The sequence below is a fragment of the Pungitius pungitius genome, chromosome 21 (genome assembly GCF_949316345.1).
Source record: "Pungitius pungitius chromosome 21, fPunPun2.1, whole genome shotgun sequence".
NCBI classification, from domain to species: Eukaryota; Metazoa; Chordata; class Actinopteri; order Perciformes; family Gasterosteidae; genus Pungitius; species Pungitius pungitius.
Window position 1 is genome coordinate 5,758,838 of NC_084920.1, and position 16,340 is coordinate 5,775,177.

The 16,340-nt window shown below is 42.0% G+C and overlaps 1 protein-coding gene across 2 annotated transcripts; it reads right to left on the reverse strand.

Annotated features, from left to right (window-relative positions):
• Positions 1-779: 779 nt before the first annotated feature.
• Positions 780-15,107, reverse strand: LOC119213005 (testican-2-like). 2 transcript variants are annotated; one of them, XM_037463978.2, is made up of 9 exons: positions 14,981-15,107; positions 8,279-8,388; positions 6,770-6,880; positions 6,245-6,359; positions 5,506-5,625; positions 5,162-5,380; positions 3,336-3,398; positions 2,694-2,831; positions 780-2,327 (listed from the first exon to the last, which is right to left on the reverse strand). In XM_037463978.2, exons 1-9 carry the CDS (start codon positions 15,006-15,008, stop codon positions 2,188-2,190), a joined length of 1,044 nt encoding a protein of 347 aa, XP_037319875.2. In that variant the 5' UTR covers positions 15,009-15,107; the 3' UTR covers positions 780-2,187. The 2 variants fall into 2 exon arrangements, with proteins under 2 accessions (XP_037319875.2, XP_037319874.2); XM_037463977.2 differs by having other exon boundaries at positions 6,770-6,878; positions 8,274-8,388.
• Between the last annotated feature and the right edge of the window lie 1,233 nt (positions 15,108-16,340).

Below are 16,340 nucleotides of genomic sequence, written 5' to 3' on the forward strand. Positions count from 1 at the left end.
ACACCCTGCAGGAGAAGTGACTCACTGCCCCAATCCCTGCTGCCCTTTACTGGCTGCCTGTCAAAGTCTGAGATGATTTTAAAGACTTAACTGCCAGAGTTATCTCATGTTCTTTTAATTTTTAGAAATCTAATACCGGACTTTAACCCATGACTGGAGGAGTTTGAAATGCAATTAAGTAGCGAACAGAACGGATTCAGTAGAGAATCAGCTGAGAGGAGACTTTGCAGTTTACAACTGCTTTTCTTGATTCCGCTGCAGGCCAGGGAGAAGATGAAGTATTCTTTATTTCATGCTGTGTTAAACATTATCACACGTAGTTTCAGGCTGCAACTGGCCGGATCCGAAAACGGCTTCAGTAATTGGTGCTGTACACACCCGGTGGAGAACCCAAAGGTCATGAGGAAGTTGTGTGATCCAAAAATATATCATCTTTCCACACGCCGTTTGGGTTTAATAAACAAGCTACTCCATGCAAGGCGGCTGGAGTGATAATGGAAATAGAGTCATTTCATTTGTGCACAGCAGCAGATTTGGAAAATATTGATCTGCGAAGATAAGTTGGGTCTACTCTGTCCTGTGCACCTTGCTGCAGCAAGGACAATCAACCTGCCTTTAGCTTAAGGAATTCATTTAATTTCCCCACAGGCATCTCTGCTCAGCGTTCCCTTGCAGATGCATTGTCAAAATGGTCAAAAGAAGATGGTGAGCGACTCTGTGGTGCGCTAACCACCAAGTCAACCTCATTTCTCTCTAGTTGGAAAAGATTGAAGTCAACATACAGTTTGGCTCCAGTGCCTTTATTAGTAAAGTGCTCAGCCTAGAAGTACATTCTTGTTCACTAACATGCAATACTAAAAACAACCAAAATGTCCGGTCTACCACTAGCATGAATGAAGTCATGGTCAACAACATTATCATAGAAAAAAAAAAATAACAATGTCAATCTCAAGTATACACACAGAACTTCAAGTAATCCACAGAATTTTTTATAAACACAAAATAGTTTTTCAAGTTGCAAAGTTGCAGAATAAAACGTAGTTGTGGCACATTCTTTATCATGAATTCAGTGTTAGCAGAGCAAAGCGTGGTTTCTACTACAGTTTGGGCCGTCATTCTAGTACATTCTACAGGTTTTCAATAAAAGTAATCCAACTGGAAATGTAGGTCCTTCATAGTTGTTGGCATCCACTTACTTTGTGAGTAAGATTTAAAAACTGCTACAAACTGTGGAGCAGCACCATCGTAAAAGCTGAACCTGAAAAGCTCGAAGCTTGTTTCATGGGTAATTTGCAATGGATTTATATATAGAAACAGTTGGGACATACACAAACACGTACTAAACTGCTTACATGGAATAGTTTGACATTTTGGCAAATAAACTTTTTTATCTCATTTATCCGACTCTCGTCTGTTCGGTAAATATGAAGCTACGACCGAGAGAAGGTTGGCTCAGCTCAGTCTGGATAAAATCTGCATGAAGAATTTGCATTTTTACGGTGTGTTACTACACGAGTCAGACTCTTTATTTTCCTTGTGCAGTGATTTGCTGGATGGTCATCATAATCACAAAACACGTCGCTTTTATTTTGTGGTTTCTGCATTGGCTGATTGCAACAAACAAGATGTAGTATGATTTGGAGGTTTTTTTCAACTGTTCCCGCCCTTTTTTTACAATCTTTATACTAGGCTCAGGCATCAGTCTCAGCTTCATATTCAGTGACACCAAGTTTCTCATAAAACTAACAAAACAAGTATGTTTACGAAAACAAAATCAAACTATTCCTTTTGAAACCTGATCATTCCAGTGGGACGGTGGCTTTAATACTCAAGCAACTGTTCACAGAATACAAAATTACTGGTAATCTCTAAATGCATAGATGGCGGTTGGACAAGATTCGGATGGATTTTAGCTACCTACAGTGCAGTGGTCAGTGGGTCCTGCTTTTCAGGACAGCAAAACAAAAAGCTCCGTTGCTCAAAGAAAAACAGAGATAAGAGAATGAAGCAATTGCACATATCTAAGACAAAAACTGGTCATCCGTCTCATCCCTGGACCTGACCAGCACCACATATCCCACCAGGATGATACACAACTCCACGCCTCGGAGGTCCGATCCCAAAATCTTTTCCCTAGAGAGAGCCATCCCCTTGTAGGATTCCAGGCCGGCGGCTGTGAACACGCCTCTACCAGATGTACCCTCCGTCGTCCGCCTCGCCCTCCTCCTCTTCCTCCTCTTCCTCTCCGGTGTCCTCTGCCTCCTTCTCCTCCTCGTCCTCCCATCCCACTCCACTCCCCAGGTCTCCAGAATATCCCACTGCTTCTTCTGGAAACGGATTGATAGGTGGATTTATTTTTCATTAAGAGGCCAAGTGCGGAAAAAAAAGATACTTCAATCGCAGTAAGAACATTACTACACGTTTCCATTAGAAGACAATGTGTTTGATAATGTCTAGAGGTTTGTGTGTGTAATTAATAGTGCATCAGTGCCTATTGAATTTAGGAAAAATATTACATTTACACCTGAAAAATTATGAATAGCAACGGACTCACAAGTTAAAATGTCTCTGCACCCGCAAATATTTTCATATTTTAAGAAAATCTGACTTCAAGGACTGAGTTATTGATTGAGAAAATAGGAGATTATGTGTCTAACACCCCCCCCACCCCCCTTCCGGCCCCATCTTCTTACCGCAGTCAGGGTTGCCATGGATCCTGGTGCCCATCATCTCTCCTCCGTGCTGGTCGACGCACCAGCACTCCCCTCGGCTCTGGTCGCACTGGACTTTCCTGTAGTAGCCGTCCTCATCGCAGCTGGGAATGTACACCCCTGCAAGCACAAGCCTCCTTGTTAAATATTCACACAAACGCCGCCAAAACAGCCGCCTCACGCTGAAGGCCGACACGAGTGAACCTGCGAGACGACCATCCGTCAGAATGGAGAGGCAGATCTTTTTTGGGGGGGGGACCACCACAAAGACAGGGAAAGCCTCCCTGTTTGTTTTACACAAGGCAGCATATCATGCATATGATTTCATACAGTGTGTTGTGTTTCGTCCCTCCGCTAGTGTGAAAGCACAAGCAACAAAACAGTGCCAAGAAGGCCTCAGGAAACCTTTTGGTTTGGAACTGACCTCTGACCCCTCTCCCTACAGGACCTACTCTGGTGTGTGCTTGCGATCTCTTAAACAAGCCTCCTCCCCTTCCTCCAGGACAAAGGAGACAAGGCGCCATGTTTTCTTTGTTGTTTTCTTCTTTTAAAAAAAAAATCATCAATCAAATGTAACTATTTTCTATAACTTCGCAGTACTGTTATGACAGATTATGAATTTACCAGGCTTCTTCTTGGCCGCCTCCTGCACCTGGATCCTCTCCAGCTCAGCGAGGCACGGCGGCTCTGTGAGAATCAATCAAGAAAAAGTGATGACAGGCGATTCCTAAAACTGCTGTCCTCAAACTTTATTTCAATCAAAGCTCTTCATAATTACAGTTTTTTTTGCCCGTATTGATTGGTTTAATGAGTCTTGTGCTTCGTTCCCTTGGAGCCTGATCGATCGCCGAGCGCTTAGGTAAAAGAACATATGGGTGGAGCCCGAGAACGGCAATGAAGATAGAAATAGAAACAAAGAAGAAAGGTAAAGTTTACATTGAAGCCCGGGTCAATAAACCTTCCCCAGTACTTTTGTTCTTCTATGATGCTTGCACAAGATAAATTCACAAAACATAATCAATAATTGTTCAGATAACAGTTTGTAATCAGTTCTCAATTCTAACATCCTTTTCTAAATCATTATCGTATGAACCATCATCACTAAATGGTTTATAAATACCACCGGCTTGTAATGAAAAATTGATTGGGAAGCCGATGTAATCTGTGGCATGCAGGTTAAATGCCCGATCAATGGAACAATTGGCATGCAAATTAGGTTAGTGCCAGAAGAACCCGATCAAATGGTGCAAATGAGCAAAGCTGAAATAGCATTTAGAGCGTGAGTAACATCCAATGTTGGACCTGATCATATTCAATGTATAACACAAATTAAACATAAAAACAAGAACATCTTTGATCAATAGATGATCATTGATGTGTTTTTTAGGATTTAGATTGACATATCTTGGGTTTTCTGCTATCATCTTTTATCTTTTATCAATCATTAACGCTATAAGTACTGGCATAGATTACGTGTACCTGACATACACCAGCTCAAGTTTTGTACAATATATTAAAAAATGGTAAATTGGTAAAAGCTGATGCTGCACAAAAGGAGATAGAGCTTCTTTTCCAAATATTGGGATGCAGTGCATTGAAAAAGCCTTCAGAATCCCATCAGCATTGAGTCTTCTGACTGGTTCATTTTGGGGAACACCGTGTTCAAGCATAACTCATAAACTTACCAGGTTCCCAGAACAGCTGAAGCCAAAGATAAAAAAGGCATCAGTCACTGTTTGTGTTGGAATGAGAGCTTAGTTGTGACGGGAAAGTCATTGGTGTAAACCGCTAGTGAAAAGAAGGGCAGAATGGAGCCGTGAAGCAGATGAAGGAGTGTTTTCCTGCTCAAGGGAACCCTGAATCAGGTAAGGACATTGTGAAGGACTCTCTATTTGCCAAAGAGGGATTCTGGCAAACTGTCAAATGACTCAGATAAAACAGGTCCAGATTGATCTCAGCAGGAGAATGGGGGGGGGGGGGGGGGGCTGCTTTTCATTTCCGGGAATAATGTCAGACATGAGTAAGTGATGGTGGAAAAGAGAAAGGACGGAGAGTGGTTTGTAAAAACCGTGAAAGGTCAAAGAGAAGAAACAGACAACCAGAATGTGTAATTAAAAATGCTAATTAGAAAACAAAACCCTGTTGGCTCTGGTTGAACTTAATCTTTGGAAATACGCTCATTTCTCTTCTTGTTGGAAGTCTGAGCCAGAAGTTGATTAGCTCAGAATAAAGATGAACTTTATAGGGGCATTTTTGGAACTTTGGAAAGGCGCTCATGTGTTTTCCCCGTTTCATAGCAACCAAAGCAGGACTGTTTTGCCACCCAGATGTGGAATAAAGTCATTACAAGGCCTCTATACCCCCCTGTGATGTAACCTTTACATCTTTCCCCCATTTAGAGATTTATCCCAAGACAGATAGTGTTCTCTCGCCGAGATCCCTTCACTCACTTTCTCTCCAAAAGCAGAGGCACCACTCGGCGGTCGAGACCTTCCCATCCTTGTAGCTATCACAGGAGTTGAAGAAGGGTCGGATGCAGACCTCGTACTTGTCCAGGTTGATAGCAGCTATCTCAGCCTGGTCCAGATACAGGTCGCTGTTGGTGTCCAGCCTGGAGAACATCCAGCCGATGGAGTCCTTGCAGCTGGCAGCGAGGCTCTTGTCCAGCGCTGATAGATAAAAAAAATAAAAATACACCCTGTCATTGCACTTTTGTTTTTGTTTGGGCTAAACTTCTCTGATCAGACAATTGAGTTGTAGCTTTTACAACAAAAGCGCTCGGCTGGTTTCTAACCTGAAGCGGTGTCAGCTCTGAGCTTGCCAGAGTTATTCTGCTTGGCGTTCCCATGGAGGAGTTGGAACCAGTCTCTCAGACGGTCTCCCAGGTCCGCCAGGTCCTGGCCAGTGCAGCTCTCTGAGGGAGCAGAGGAAAAAAGGACTCTTGGCATCCGGAGGCGCGGCAGACAGTCAACCGCTCTGTGACTCGCCTTGCCAGGACACGGGCGGGCTGTTGCTCGAGTCAAAGGCTTTTAAATCGTTCGCGGTTCATGCTGTTATTCACGAGTACGTGATCTACCAACCAAAGAAAACATTGTTTCCCAATTAACACCAAGGCCTGATATTGCTGTTTTCCAAATAGGAATCCATCTTCCATTTCAGGCTAAGCACGGGATAAAAAAAAAAAACAGGAGTCACATTTTCATCGTTTTGATTCACTAATTGGCATTTTCACGAGCTTGGGCAATCAATACCGTTTGGCTGCAATGATATACAGCGTACACTCTAAATAATTAATCACTGCAGGATTTAAAGAGCCCTTTAACCATATGAGGGCTACTTGGCTAACGGTAACCTCTATTGATCCTGCAACACTAGCTTGAGCAGTTGTCCCCTTACTGACCGCATGCTGCGTGTGGTGCTTTTTTCTAAACCTCGACTCGACTAACGGGGACCACAACGCTTGCTGAAGGGGAGGCGTGCCCCCCCCCCCCGAAATTGAGACGGACGGAAGACGGAGAACGGAGGGCACTTGCCACGTTTCGTGTCCGTGTTTGAGAGGCTAACGGAGGCCGTGGCGCAGGGGCAGAATCCAGCACACGTGACGCTCAGCTCTTTGCCCGCGAGGCAGGCCTGCTGCTCCAGCTTGCACTGTGAGGAGAAAGAGACGGTTCAAATATTCATGGAGGTGACCGCGGGGGAAAGAGAGGGTTCGCTCATTCAGAGGAGACACTGCACTCTGGAGGGGGGGGGGGAAGGCAGCGAGAATGAGCTGTCGTTTTCCACCAGTCTTCTGCATGTGAGGTCAAAATTTGAAACTACGCATCAATCAGTGGAGAGAGTCGTGGCAGCGGTGATGCTGCTGAAAGCGCGTCGAGCCGGTGATGAACTGTGCTGCCCTTCTGCCTCCGCGGGGATGTCAGCACAGCAGCTCCCAACTGGACTCCTCTCATTATTTAAAAAAAAAAAAAAAAAAAAAAAACGACGACACAGGCACTTTCAATTTTCTTGTGTTTTATGGTGAGGAGAGATCTAGAGAGAAAGGTGTTTTGCTTTTTTACCTCGGAGGCGTAGTTGTGTCCATCGGAGCCACACACGGGTGAGGAGGCCACAACGGGACAAGGCTTGCAGACGTTTTCATGAGCCTCCGGCTGCCCTGCCTGTTTCACTCTGATCATTAAAGGGGGAAACCGGGAAAGAAGTTCAAATGTCAGTTGGCCACGTCAGATGGTGTTTGAAAGCAGTGTTTTGTAAAAAAAAACACTCGCTCGCCCTCCTCTGATTGACTTCTTTTTCAGGGAGCACAGCGCTTTGTGCTACAGGCTTCTAAAGCTGCTACTTAATGATGCTGGGATGGTTCGGTGTGGCTGCGTTCGTGCTTATCACCCATTTGTTCAACGCGGTCGCTCTCATCTATGCCGTCACTCGGTAAATGAAGCACTTTATTGAAAAAGATAAATGCCTGGAGCAGCAGATAGACTTTGAAGGTGGTAATAATTCACTTCATTCATTTGTCTTCAGTCTGCTCATTTGTTTTCCAGTCAAAGTGGAATGGGTGATGGACTGCAAGTGCTTTTTATTGAGCTTCATACAGAAAGGTAAAGGGTCTTTCTGAGGGAAGATTACATTATCTTAAGTGGTAAAATATTATTTCTCTGAGTTGGGCACAAAGCATTCTTACAAGCTCAAGTGGTAAGAGACGGCAGAACACGGTTGCTTAGTGACGGATAATAAGATTGACGTTACACGCTCAGTTTCTTTCATTGTCGTGCTATAATACAAAAGTAGACCAACAAAATACATACATCATGATAAGTATCTCCCGCCGAAGAGCAACGAAGATCAGTTGTCAAATAGGAGATACCCTCCCTGTCCAAACTTATTAACTTACTAATATGCTGCTTGTATATACAATGCATATAATATGACATGACCACAATGTAAGCCTTGTTGTTCACGATTGGTCAGATTCTAAATACACTATTATGAATGCGTGAAGCGAGACAAAATGCAGAGATTAATTGGGGCACATGGAGAAACAAAATATTCTGTAGTTGATCAGCCGGCTTTAAGCTTTATGTGGTGCATAAGGAATCCGGTGTTGGGCATCATCGCCTCCATGGAGCGGAGAGAAGCCTTTTTCCACTTTCATCGGATTCGATGAAGTCTTCATTTTAGTCCACCTTAAAAACGCGCCAAACTGATGATCCGTGTAGTTTTAAGTAATTGAACTTAGCAACGGTGGGTCCCTATTAATTAAAACGAGCCACGGGAATTTATTATACATCAGGCATTAGATCACGATGAGTGTATTAAGCATGAATCATTCATTACGTCTGCACCTTTGACATCAGGTGTTCTCCATTAAGCTAGCATCTCCTCCCTGTGTTGCAACTCTATTCATGCTTAAGTATGAATAATGGCCATAAAGACTAGAATTGTATAAGCAACTCAGTTTGAAGTTTCAAGTATTCATAATGATGCATAATAAATAATACATTATTTTAAAAAAGTCTATATGAATTCATGTGATATCCCTCCCTCTGACTATGGGACTCAACTAACCTCTGCTCCATTTTCTTGCGGTTGACACACATGGCCCTCTGGTAGCCCTGGGCGACGCACACCTTATGCCGGCTGCACTTCACGTTCTGGCACGGGTCCTTGGTGGTGTCCACGGCTGCAAGCACAAAAACAACAACACCGCAAATCACCACAGGTGTCAATCACCGCTGAGGTGTTCTGCATAAATACTCTATTTTTGTCACCTCCTGGAGAAAAAAAAAAACAAAGCGCTTGCGGCTGTTGTTTTGTTCTTCTTGACAAGGAGCATGTGTTCACCGTATTGAATGCAACAAAAGGGAAAAAACAGCTATTGTAAGTGCTGCACATTTAAATCGTTCACATTCACACCTTATGACACGATCTTCCATCCTCTCTTTTTCAACACGGGCGTATGCAAAAAAAAAAACATCACGGAATGTGAAAAATATTCTATCGGCGTGCACAAATGAGGCCATTGATTTTATAGTCAGCACTGTTGGAAAGCATGGACGCGTAGCTGTCATTAGTACCGCCGCTGCCTGACGGCTGTGTCTGATTGCCCGAGAGCCCGAGAGCCCGTCAGCCCCACGATTGAGCGTCTCTTTCTCCGCCACTTGTCACATCTCACTCCCCCCCCCCGTGTCAACTCATCTCTCTCTCTCTCTCCCTCCCTCTCTCACAATCACACACCGTCCGTCTTTGTCTCCCTTCCCCTTTTCTTCATATCCTCCTTCCTCCCCGGGCTTTTCTCTTTCTCTCCATCTGTGGAGAGATAAACGCTTCACTATCAACCTCTCCTTCACCGATAGACCGAGATGGAAATAGAACTGTGTCCTCCACCTTCGCCGGCCTGCGGTCAATGCCATCCCCGAACCGTACGTCACACCCGCACAGGCCATTTTCCGCCTCGCAAGAAAAAAAAAAAAAAAGAGACAGGCCCGGATGAATTTAAGAGTGAGTGGCAAGAGGCGATCGGGGAGAGAAATTTAAGCTGTGAGATCCTGAGTCAGCTCCGAGCAGCTGCTTTGCAGTCAATGCGGTCAACAGACGAGGTGGCTGCCATCCAGATTCCTTCAAATCCGAAGACTAGGTGATACGGGGAACAGTGGAGGACTTGACAACTCTGAAGGCATCCAGAAATACTGGAAGGAATCCTTGTGCCTGTGGTGTTGTTGTATATGAACGAGCTGGTGACTGGAGTTCATAAAGAGCAACAGGACCTCGCAGGTTCCTGGCTCATGATCCACAGGCCTTCTTTAGGATGGAAGGATACCTGAGCTTCAAGCAGACAAGCTTCTAAGTTACCTAGACCTGTTTTCGGACACAAAGTGGTCAAACAGACTTCTGAACGTCATTGAAACAGGTTGCATTATCAGACATCGCAACGTAATTTCACCATAGAAGGGCAGAGAAAGGTGACAATGGTGAAAGAAGTATTGGCGATACAATATTAGTTTTGAACAAAATCAAACATCTGTGAGATCAAGACTATGCATTTGGAAACAACAGCTGGATAACAAAAACTAATGTAATATATACATATATAGATAGATCTATATGTCTATATATAAACATAACAGAGCAAACGTGTAATATATTCATATAATATATGAATATATATAATATTAATATCTTGATCCAATTGGCTGTAACAATATCCATACTTTACTGTTATTTCTATTTTTCTGTCATAAAAACCTCTGAGGAATCCATCCAAACTGTCACCATACATCTCAGGTAGACTATTTCTTTAAAACAAGAAAAGCAAAGACATATTCATATTTTCAAATCTCACATCCACTCACATCACTCTTGTTTTCCTCAAGCTTTCCTTTTTTTTAGTAATAGTTTCTGTCAGAAAACAAGACTTAACATCCCATTTAGTTAAAAAACGGTTTCGGTCATGGCCAATAAGCTTTGATGGGAGCAAGGAACCAAATTGAATGGTATATTTTAGTGGTGTAATATACAACCACTTTCTTCTGTGAAATTTTACAGCAGGTGCAGGTACAGTGACTGTACCCGCAGACCGTCGGCACAGAACCCAGACTGTGCACTCTGAAAATATGAGAGAGAAGTAAGTAAAACTTACTTAGGGTGCACACACACACACACACACACATACACCGGTACAAAGGCTCTACAATCCTCTTTATAGGTTAGTTTGATAATAGGAAATGTGCATCTGCATCTGGATCAAACTTACTCAATCAGTGAGACATATAATGCATTTTATGTATGTCCAGATATGCCATGGCTTTGAAGAAGTATCAACGTTGATTTAATTATCAGGCTCATTGGCAAATGGACACCCTGTTTCTTTTGAGAAAAAATATCCCTTTGGATGGTATATTTATTTTGTAGCTGCTGCTCTACATTTGGTTTCAATCCTTCAATGCGGATTAAACAAAGATACTTTTCACCAGTCCTTCACAGTGTCAGTCGCCTGTTTGTTTGCTGAGTGAGGAGTTTACAGTGAGTCCATTTCACAGAAAACAGCTGAAAACACTGAATTTCCAGCGAAAATATTCCCTCTAAAACACATCTACTAATCAATCACTTTACTGTATGTTCCCATGGAAACACAGCTTGGTGTGTTCAGTATAGTTTCAGGTGGTGATGTGTCATTGCTCTCTTTTTCAGCATTTCAAGACATCAAGTCTGCCTCCGAACATCAGCTTAAGACCAAACACATCCCTCACAAAGTACTCTTATGCAACTGCTACGTAGACTGAAAAATGAAATCCAAGTGTGTTTTGCACCTCGCCTGCTCTGCTGCTTGTTGACATCGCGCTGCATTGACAATTCAATGCAGGTCCCGGGACATGCGAGGGACATTAGGGGTTTTCAATCCGCCTGTGGTAATGTCAATCAAAAATCTTCTCATCCTGGATCAGCTGTTTGTCTCCCAAACATTGCAGCTGGACAGGATATATAATAAAGTACGGTTCCGGGCCAAAAAGGAAAAGAAGATCCGCTTAAGACTTGTCAAGAAATAGTAACACCCATCTGAAACCAAAAAGGTTTGATGCTAATGAATATACAGAGTATGAGAGACAGGCTTTAAAAACTTGGGCTTTTATACCCTTCGACTTAATCGGTGGTCGTTTTCTTAAAACTACATGCAGCTTTTATTGAACTGAAGTAGAGCCATGCAATTATTCACTCACAATTAGAAAGGATGCAATAACTATTTATTACGAATTATGTATGAATAATTTCCCAAAGTGGTCTAAAAATAAGCATATTCACGGGGAGAATAATTGCTTGTGTCTAGGCATTAGTGACGTTTAATTGGTTGGCTAAAATACAAGCTTCCAAGGTCAAACATGACAACGCCTCTGCTAAATCAAAGCAGTAGGAACCTCATTGTTTTTGCAATGGCCCTTAAATACTCTGCAGAGCCGAGCTGACGTCTCAATCAGCTCACTGAAGAACCACAGCAGCCTGCAGGTTGATTGTTCTCAACAGGACTTGCAGGTACACCTTGTCGGAGTTTCTACTGTCCTAATAAAGAGGAACCTGAACAATTAATTGTGCAGAATCAGCTGCGGTGGGAGTCGGGACCGGGTTGAAATGCATGGTATTCAACTGAACATCTCCCCTGGAGCTGCTGCTTCTCACAACTTCCCCCTTGGAGGCGAACCTTTAATACTATTCAATGTCTTTCAAGAGAGAGAGAGGCAGCGTGGGTGTGGCGCAACAAGCGACCTCCCACCCTCCCCACGCAGCATGCAACACGCTGCTGGGCCCAAGGGGCGGCTTAATTGGCTAAAACGAGCATGGATAGTCTCTCCATCATCTGAGCTGTGAAATGAGAGCAGAACTCCACACAAGAGTTTGTATTTGACAAGCATAAGCCGCTGTTAAGTTGCACAGCTGCTGGTCAAATTATTTATAAGTATTTATTTATAGCTCCAGGTGAATGAATTATGTAGCCGTATTTGACGTTTTTTGTATTATTATATTAATAAATGCTAAATATTTTTCTTCCGTGTTCAAGGTAATACATTAAATGTTTTTACATGCTAGTAAACAATTGCTTTTTTTAGATATGCAAATGATGTAGCACCATTAGTTTCATTCGCAATCAGGGTTTTGACCACACAATTTCATGTGCAATCCTCGCTCACGCTTGGTAAATATTCAGCAGCTATTCCTGTATTTCCACTGCTTAGTGCCAGACAGGTGGCATGCAGTGAGTTTTAAGAGCTTTTCTGTGGAAATGGTACAAATGGGAGCAGAGAGAGTGAATCAAAGCAGCGAGCTGAGCGTAACAACGAGCCCAAAGAGGCAAACGCAGCGTGTGGTCCAGCACTCAAAGTGACCTCCTTCATTTACAAGTATTTAAGATATACAAGGTTAAGGTTTGAATATTGATCTTCTCAAGACCTTAGTTAAACCTCTTTATAATTTAAATGTCTCCTAGTGGAAGAAAACACTCTCTTGCTGCTTTAATACATTTAAAAGCCATTCACCATTTTCACGTAGTCTCTGTCCTCCTCCAAGAGGTTTTCCAGAATAGAATCCCTATGGAGGTAAATGCAACCTGGTGGGAGTTTGGAGTAGAGCCCTCAGCAACAAAGGCAATTACAGCAGGCTTTTCAGCCTAATGGATCAGACTGAAGACCGAGACTCTCCTTTTTCTGAAGCACAACCGTGTTCTCCTCCTCCGAAAGCTCCGACACTTCTGACCAGTGCTCCCCACGCGCGGGATGACCTTACACAACTGCTGCAATTGAGAAAAGTCATCCCTTGTAGGATGTGCGCCCATTGTGTAAAGCAGATGTATGAAGGCAGACATGCTGGTAAAATACAGTGGAAATACAACGGTTTCTTTTCTTCTTTGAAGTAGAACTGTCCATTTCCCAGTGAGCACAAGACGTTATTTCAACGTTGAAATATGGTTGAAATCGGGTTGAAATGAGGTCTGAACGTCTAAGACCTCATTTCAACGTCTTTTCAACCGGCGAAAAAGTGCGTGAAACTTCAAAGTGCTAGAAAAGGGTAAATTTCTCGAGTATGTGTCATGTGGTAACGTAAGGTTGAAAGAGAGACGATAATATCATTACGATTATCATAATAATGAATGAACTGGTCGGCCAAATTTGGTCTACGCAAAGACGTGATTTCAACGCATTTAAGATTTTTCTTAAAACGTCATGAATATGGAAATACAGAGTGTGTGTCTGTTACGCCGCCACCCCGGCTCGGGAGAGGAGGCGTAACAATATGCTTTAAGGACAAATTAATGCGAGCCGTTTCAAACATTAGTTGTAAACACGTAACTCTGATCACATCTGTAACGCGCATGCGCAAGTTCTTAGACGCTTGCAGAGCTTCCATCGGGTGCAGCGCGAGGGGAAGTGTGTCCGGGAGCAGAGCGACGTGAACGGGCTGATACAACCACGGCTACCGGCCCCAATACTCTGTAAGTACGTGAGTGTTTGAATGAAGCACACCTGGAACTATAACCGGTTATTTTACTGCTGCCCACTCGATACGGGAAAGACTGTTGTTTTGGTAAGCTAGTTAGCGTTAGCGCTATCGTTTGCTAGTTAGCATGCTAGCTCGGAGCTTGCTAGCGTTCAACATGAACTGGACCAAAAGTAAACCTCATAGAGTATTTTCCGTGTGTTTGGTGTTGCTTATGCGTTAGGTTGTTGCTGTACCCATATCATATTATTGCCGTTCCCATTTCATGTAGAAAATACACGTTTTTAAAGCAACGCGGCCTAAACACAGATTGCAGGTGAATTCAACAAGTTGTGGCCTGTAAACAAGCTAGCCAAAGCATTGTAAGTTACTGCATGCTTAAAGCAACATTGTAAAGTATGGTACTGTATAATATACCTGGAAATGTTACTCCAGAAATGCCATAAATTGTTTATAATGTCATAAGTAAACAATCTATAAATAAGGGTTCTCAAACACCTCCTGCTGTTATCATTATTAAACTTTTTTTATTAGTGTCATTATAAACCCAAATTACACACGTTTCCCTAAAGTCTTTGTTCATCCCTCCTCACAGGTTCCTGTGGATGGAGGTTACATCTGATGGAGTTTGTCCCTGCAGTTGTCCTGCCTTACACCTGGTGTACTACTCTGAATATTTGAATAATTTCTGTTGCAGGAATTGAACGTACTGTACATCTTTAAGTTGTTCTTTCTGTACACAGCTACTCCTCCACTGTTCACCCTTAAGTGTTGTCCAGTTGAAGGGAGTTTTATCTGTGCCGATGTGATGGTTTTGGGACAGGATGCTGCAGACGTCTATGTTTAGACCCGTTTTCAACGTGATTTTTAATATCGGTGGTAAACGTACAAATGTGGACGTAATTTCTTTTTAGAACCTATAAAATAATGCTATAGCACAAAGTAGAGGATGACATTTTACCGTATTAAAAATCACGTTGATATGTGGTCTAAATATAGACGTCTTTTCAACGTCTACGAATAGACGTTGAAACAACTTTCACTTTTAAACCATTTTGCAACGTCTTTTCAACGTCGGGCATAGACGTCTATTCAACGTCTTTTCAACCAAAAAATGTTCACTGGGTTAAGTAAAGACATTTAAAAATTAAAAGTCTTTGCACACCATCATGCATATAGTACAGAATACACTCAGGCACTCAGTCCAAAAACCATTAAACTTTAAATTAAACCACACAGCCAGCCTCGTGTGTCCAGAGAAAAAAATTCTAATCAGAGAAAATAAGACTTACTTTCATCAGAGCCAATGTTCTGTTCCATGTTTTTGATGTAGTCATCCTGGAAGGAAAATGGATTTGCATTAATGGATTTAATATTAAATTTGAGGCAACACCCTGGAGAAAGTATGCTTTCACACTCATTCTTAATTAGAATTCAGAAAACCTAAAATGGGTAATGTCATTTCATATCAAGTAAAACCATGGTTTGATTCAATTAAGGTAATTTCTGTGAAAAGTGTTTGCTTGATTGATTCATCTTAATTTAAATGTTCAAGTACACAGTACAACTAGTAACATATGTGTAGCAAAGGATTGAAACCCTCAAGAAATAACAACTCAATGTCATTACATTTCCCACTCATTCATGTCATTCATCACCATCGCTGTCAAGGTTTTTCACTTTTGTTGATGACATTTACTTATACTTTCCAATTTATATTTAATAACTTTAAGTGGTGAATGGAAAATAGTCGGTCAGAATAATTGCATAAACACTTACTCTTGCTAATTTGTATCCGCTTTATGTTTCCATTTCCTTTAATTCTATTGTGTCCTTTCTTTTTTATCTCCCTGTTTTTTTTCAAATTCACTCAATTTGTATTTGTTTTAGTTATTAGTTATAAAGTAAAATACTGTCAAATGTTTAAAGATTTTAAAATGATCTTTTCGAATAATTCTCAATAAGAATATTTTTGAAAAAGTTAAATGGGCAAAAGGGTTGTATTAGAGTTAATCCTATTTTTTGTTGTACATTTCTAAAAGTAAGTAAACTGCTGAAGACAAGAAACATCTAATAAAAAAGACCTTGACTCTCTTAGTTCTGACACTGCTGCTGTGGGAATATTTGAAAACTATCTTTGTTTTTTGTTTTTTAGATGGTGTCCCAGGCGGGGTTGTGCTGGAACGATGATAAGAAAAATCAGCTTCCCCGTGCTGCTCATTTCTGTGTGTGTGTGTGTGTGTGTGTGTGTGTGTCGGGACAGAGAGGATAAACTATAAAGCGGTTACTACACCAGGCCCAGAGAGGACCCAGAGGATCAGGTCTGTTCAGTGCGGCTCAGTCTTACTTCGCTCAGGAGACACAAAGACCGAACTCTCAAGTCAAGCTGAAGTATAGCTGTACGGCATTATATATATATATATATGTATTGTACACAGGGCGAGCTGTTAAAGGCATAGTTTTAACTTAAGTGAATTGATATCAGCAAGTTTAAAAAGAAAAATACATTTTTAATTACCCTACCGTACTATATGTATTGTTTCAATATCAATATATATTAGGAAGCAGGAGATGGAATTTGGCTCTTGATCTTTTGTTAAGCTCTTTAAAAAAGGCAGGTGCTACATCTACAACACACTTTAAAAATGAACA

Coding starts and splice junctions, on each gene's coding strand:
- LOC119213005 (XM_037463977.2), bottom strand. CDS start 15,008: ATGGAACAGAACATTGGCTCTGATGAAA. Junction 6,879..8,273: donor CGCAAGAAAATGGAGCAGAG/GTTAGTTGAGTC, acceptor TTTAATGATCAG/AGTGAAACAGGCAGGGCAGC. Junction 5,626..6,244: donor AAACACGGACACGAAACGTG/GCAAGTGCCCTC, acceptor CTGCTCCCTCAG/AGAGCTGCACTGGCCAGGAC.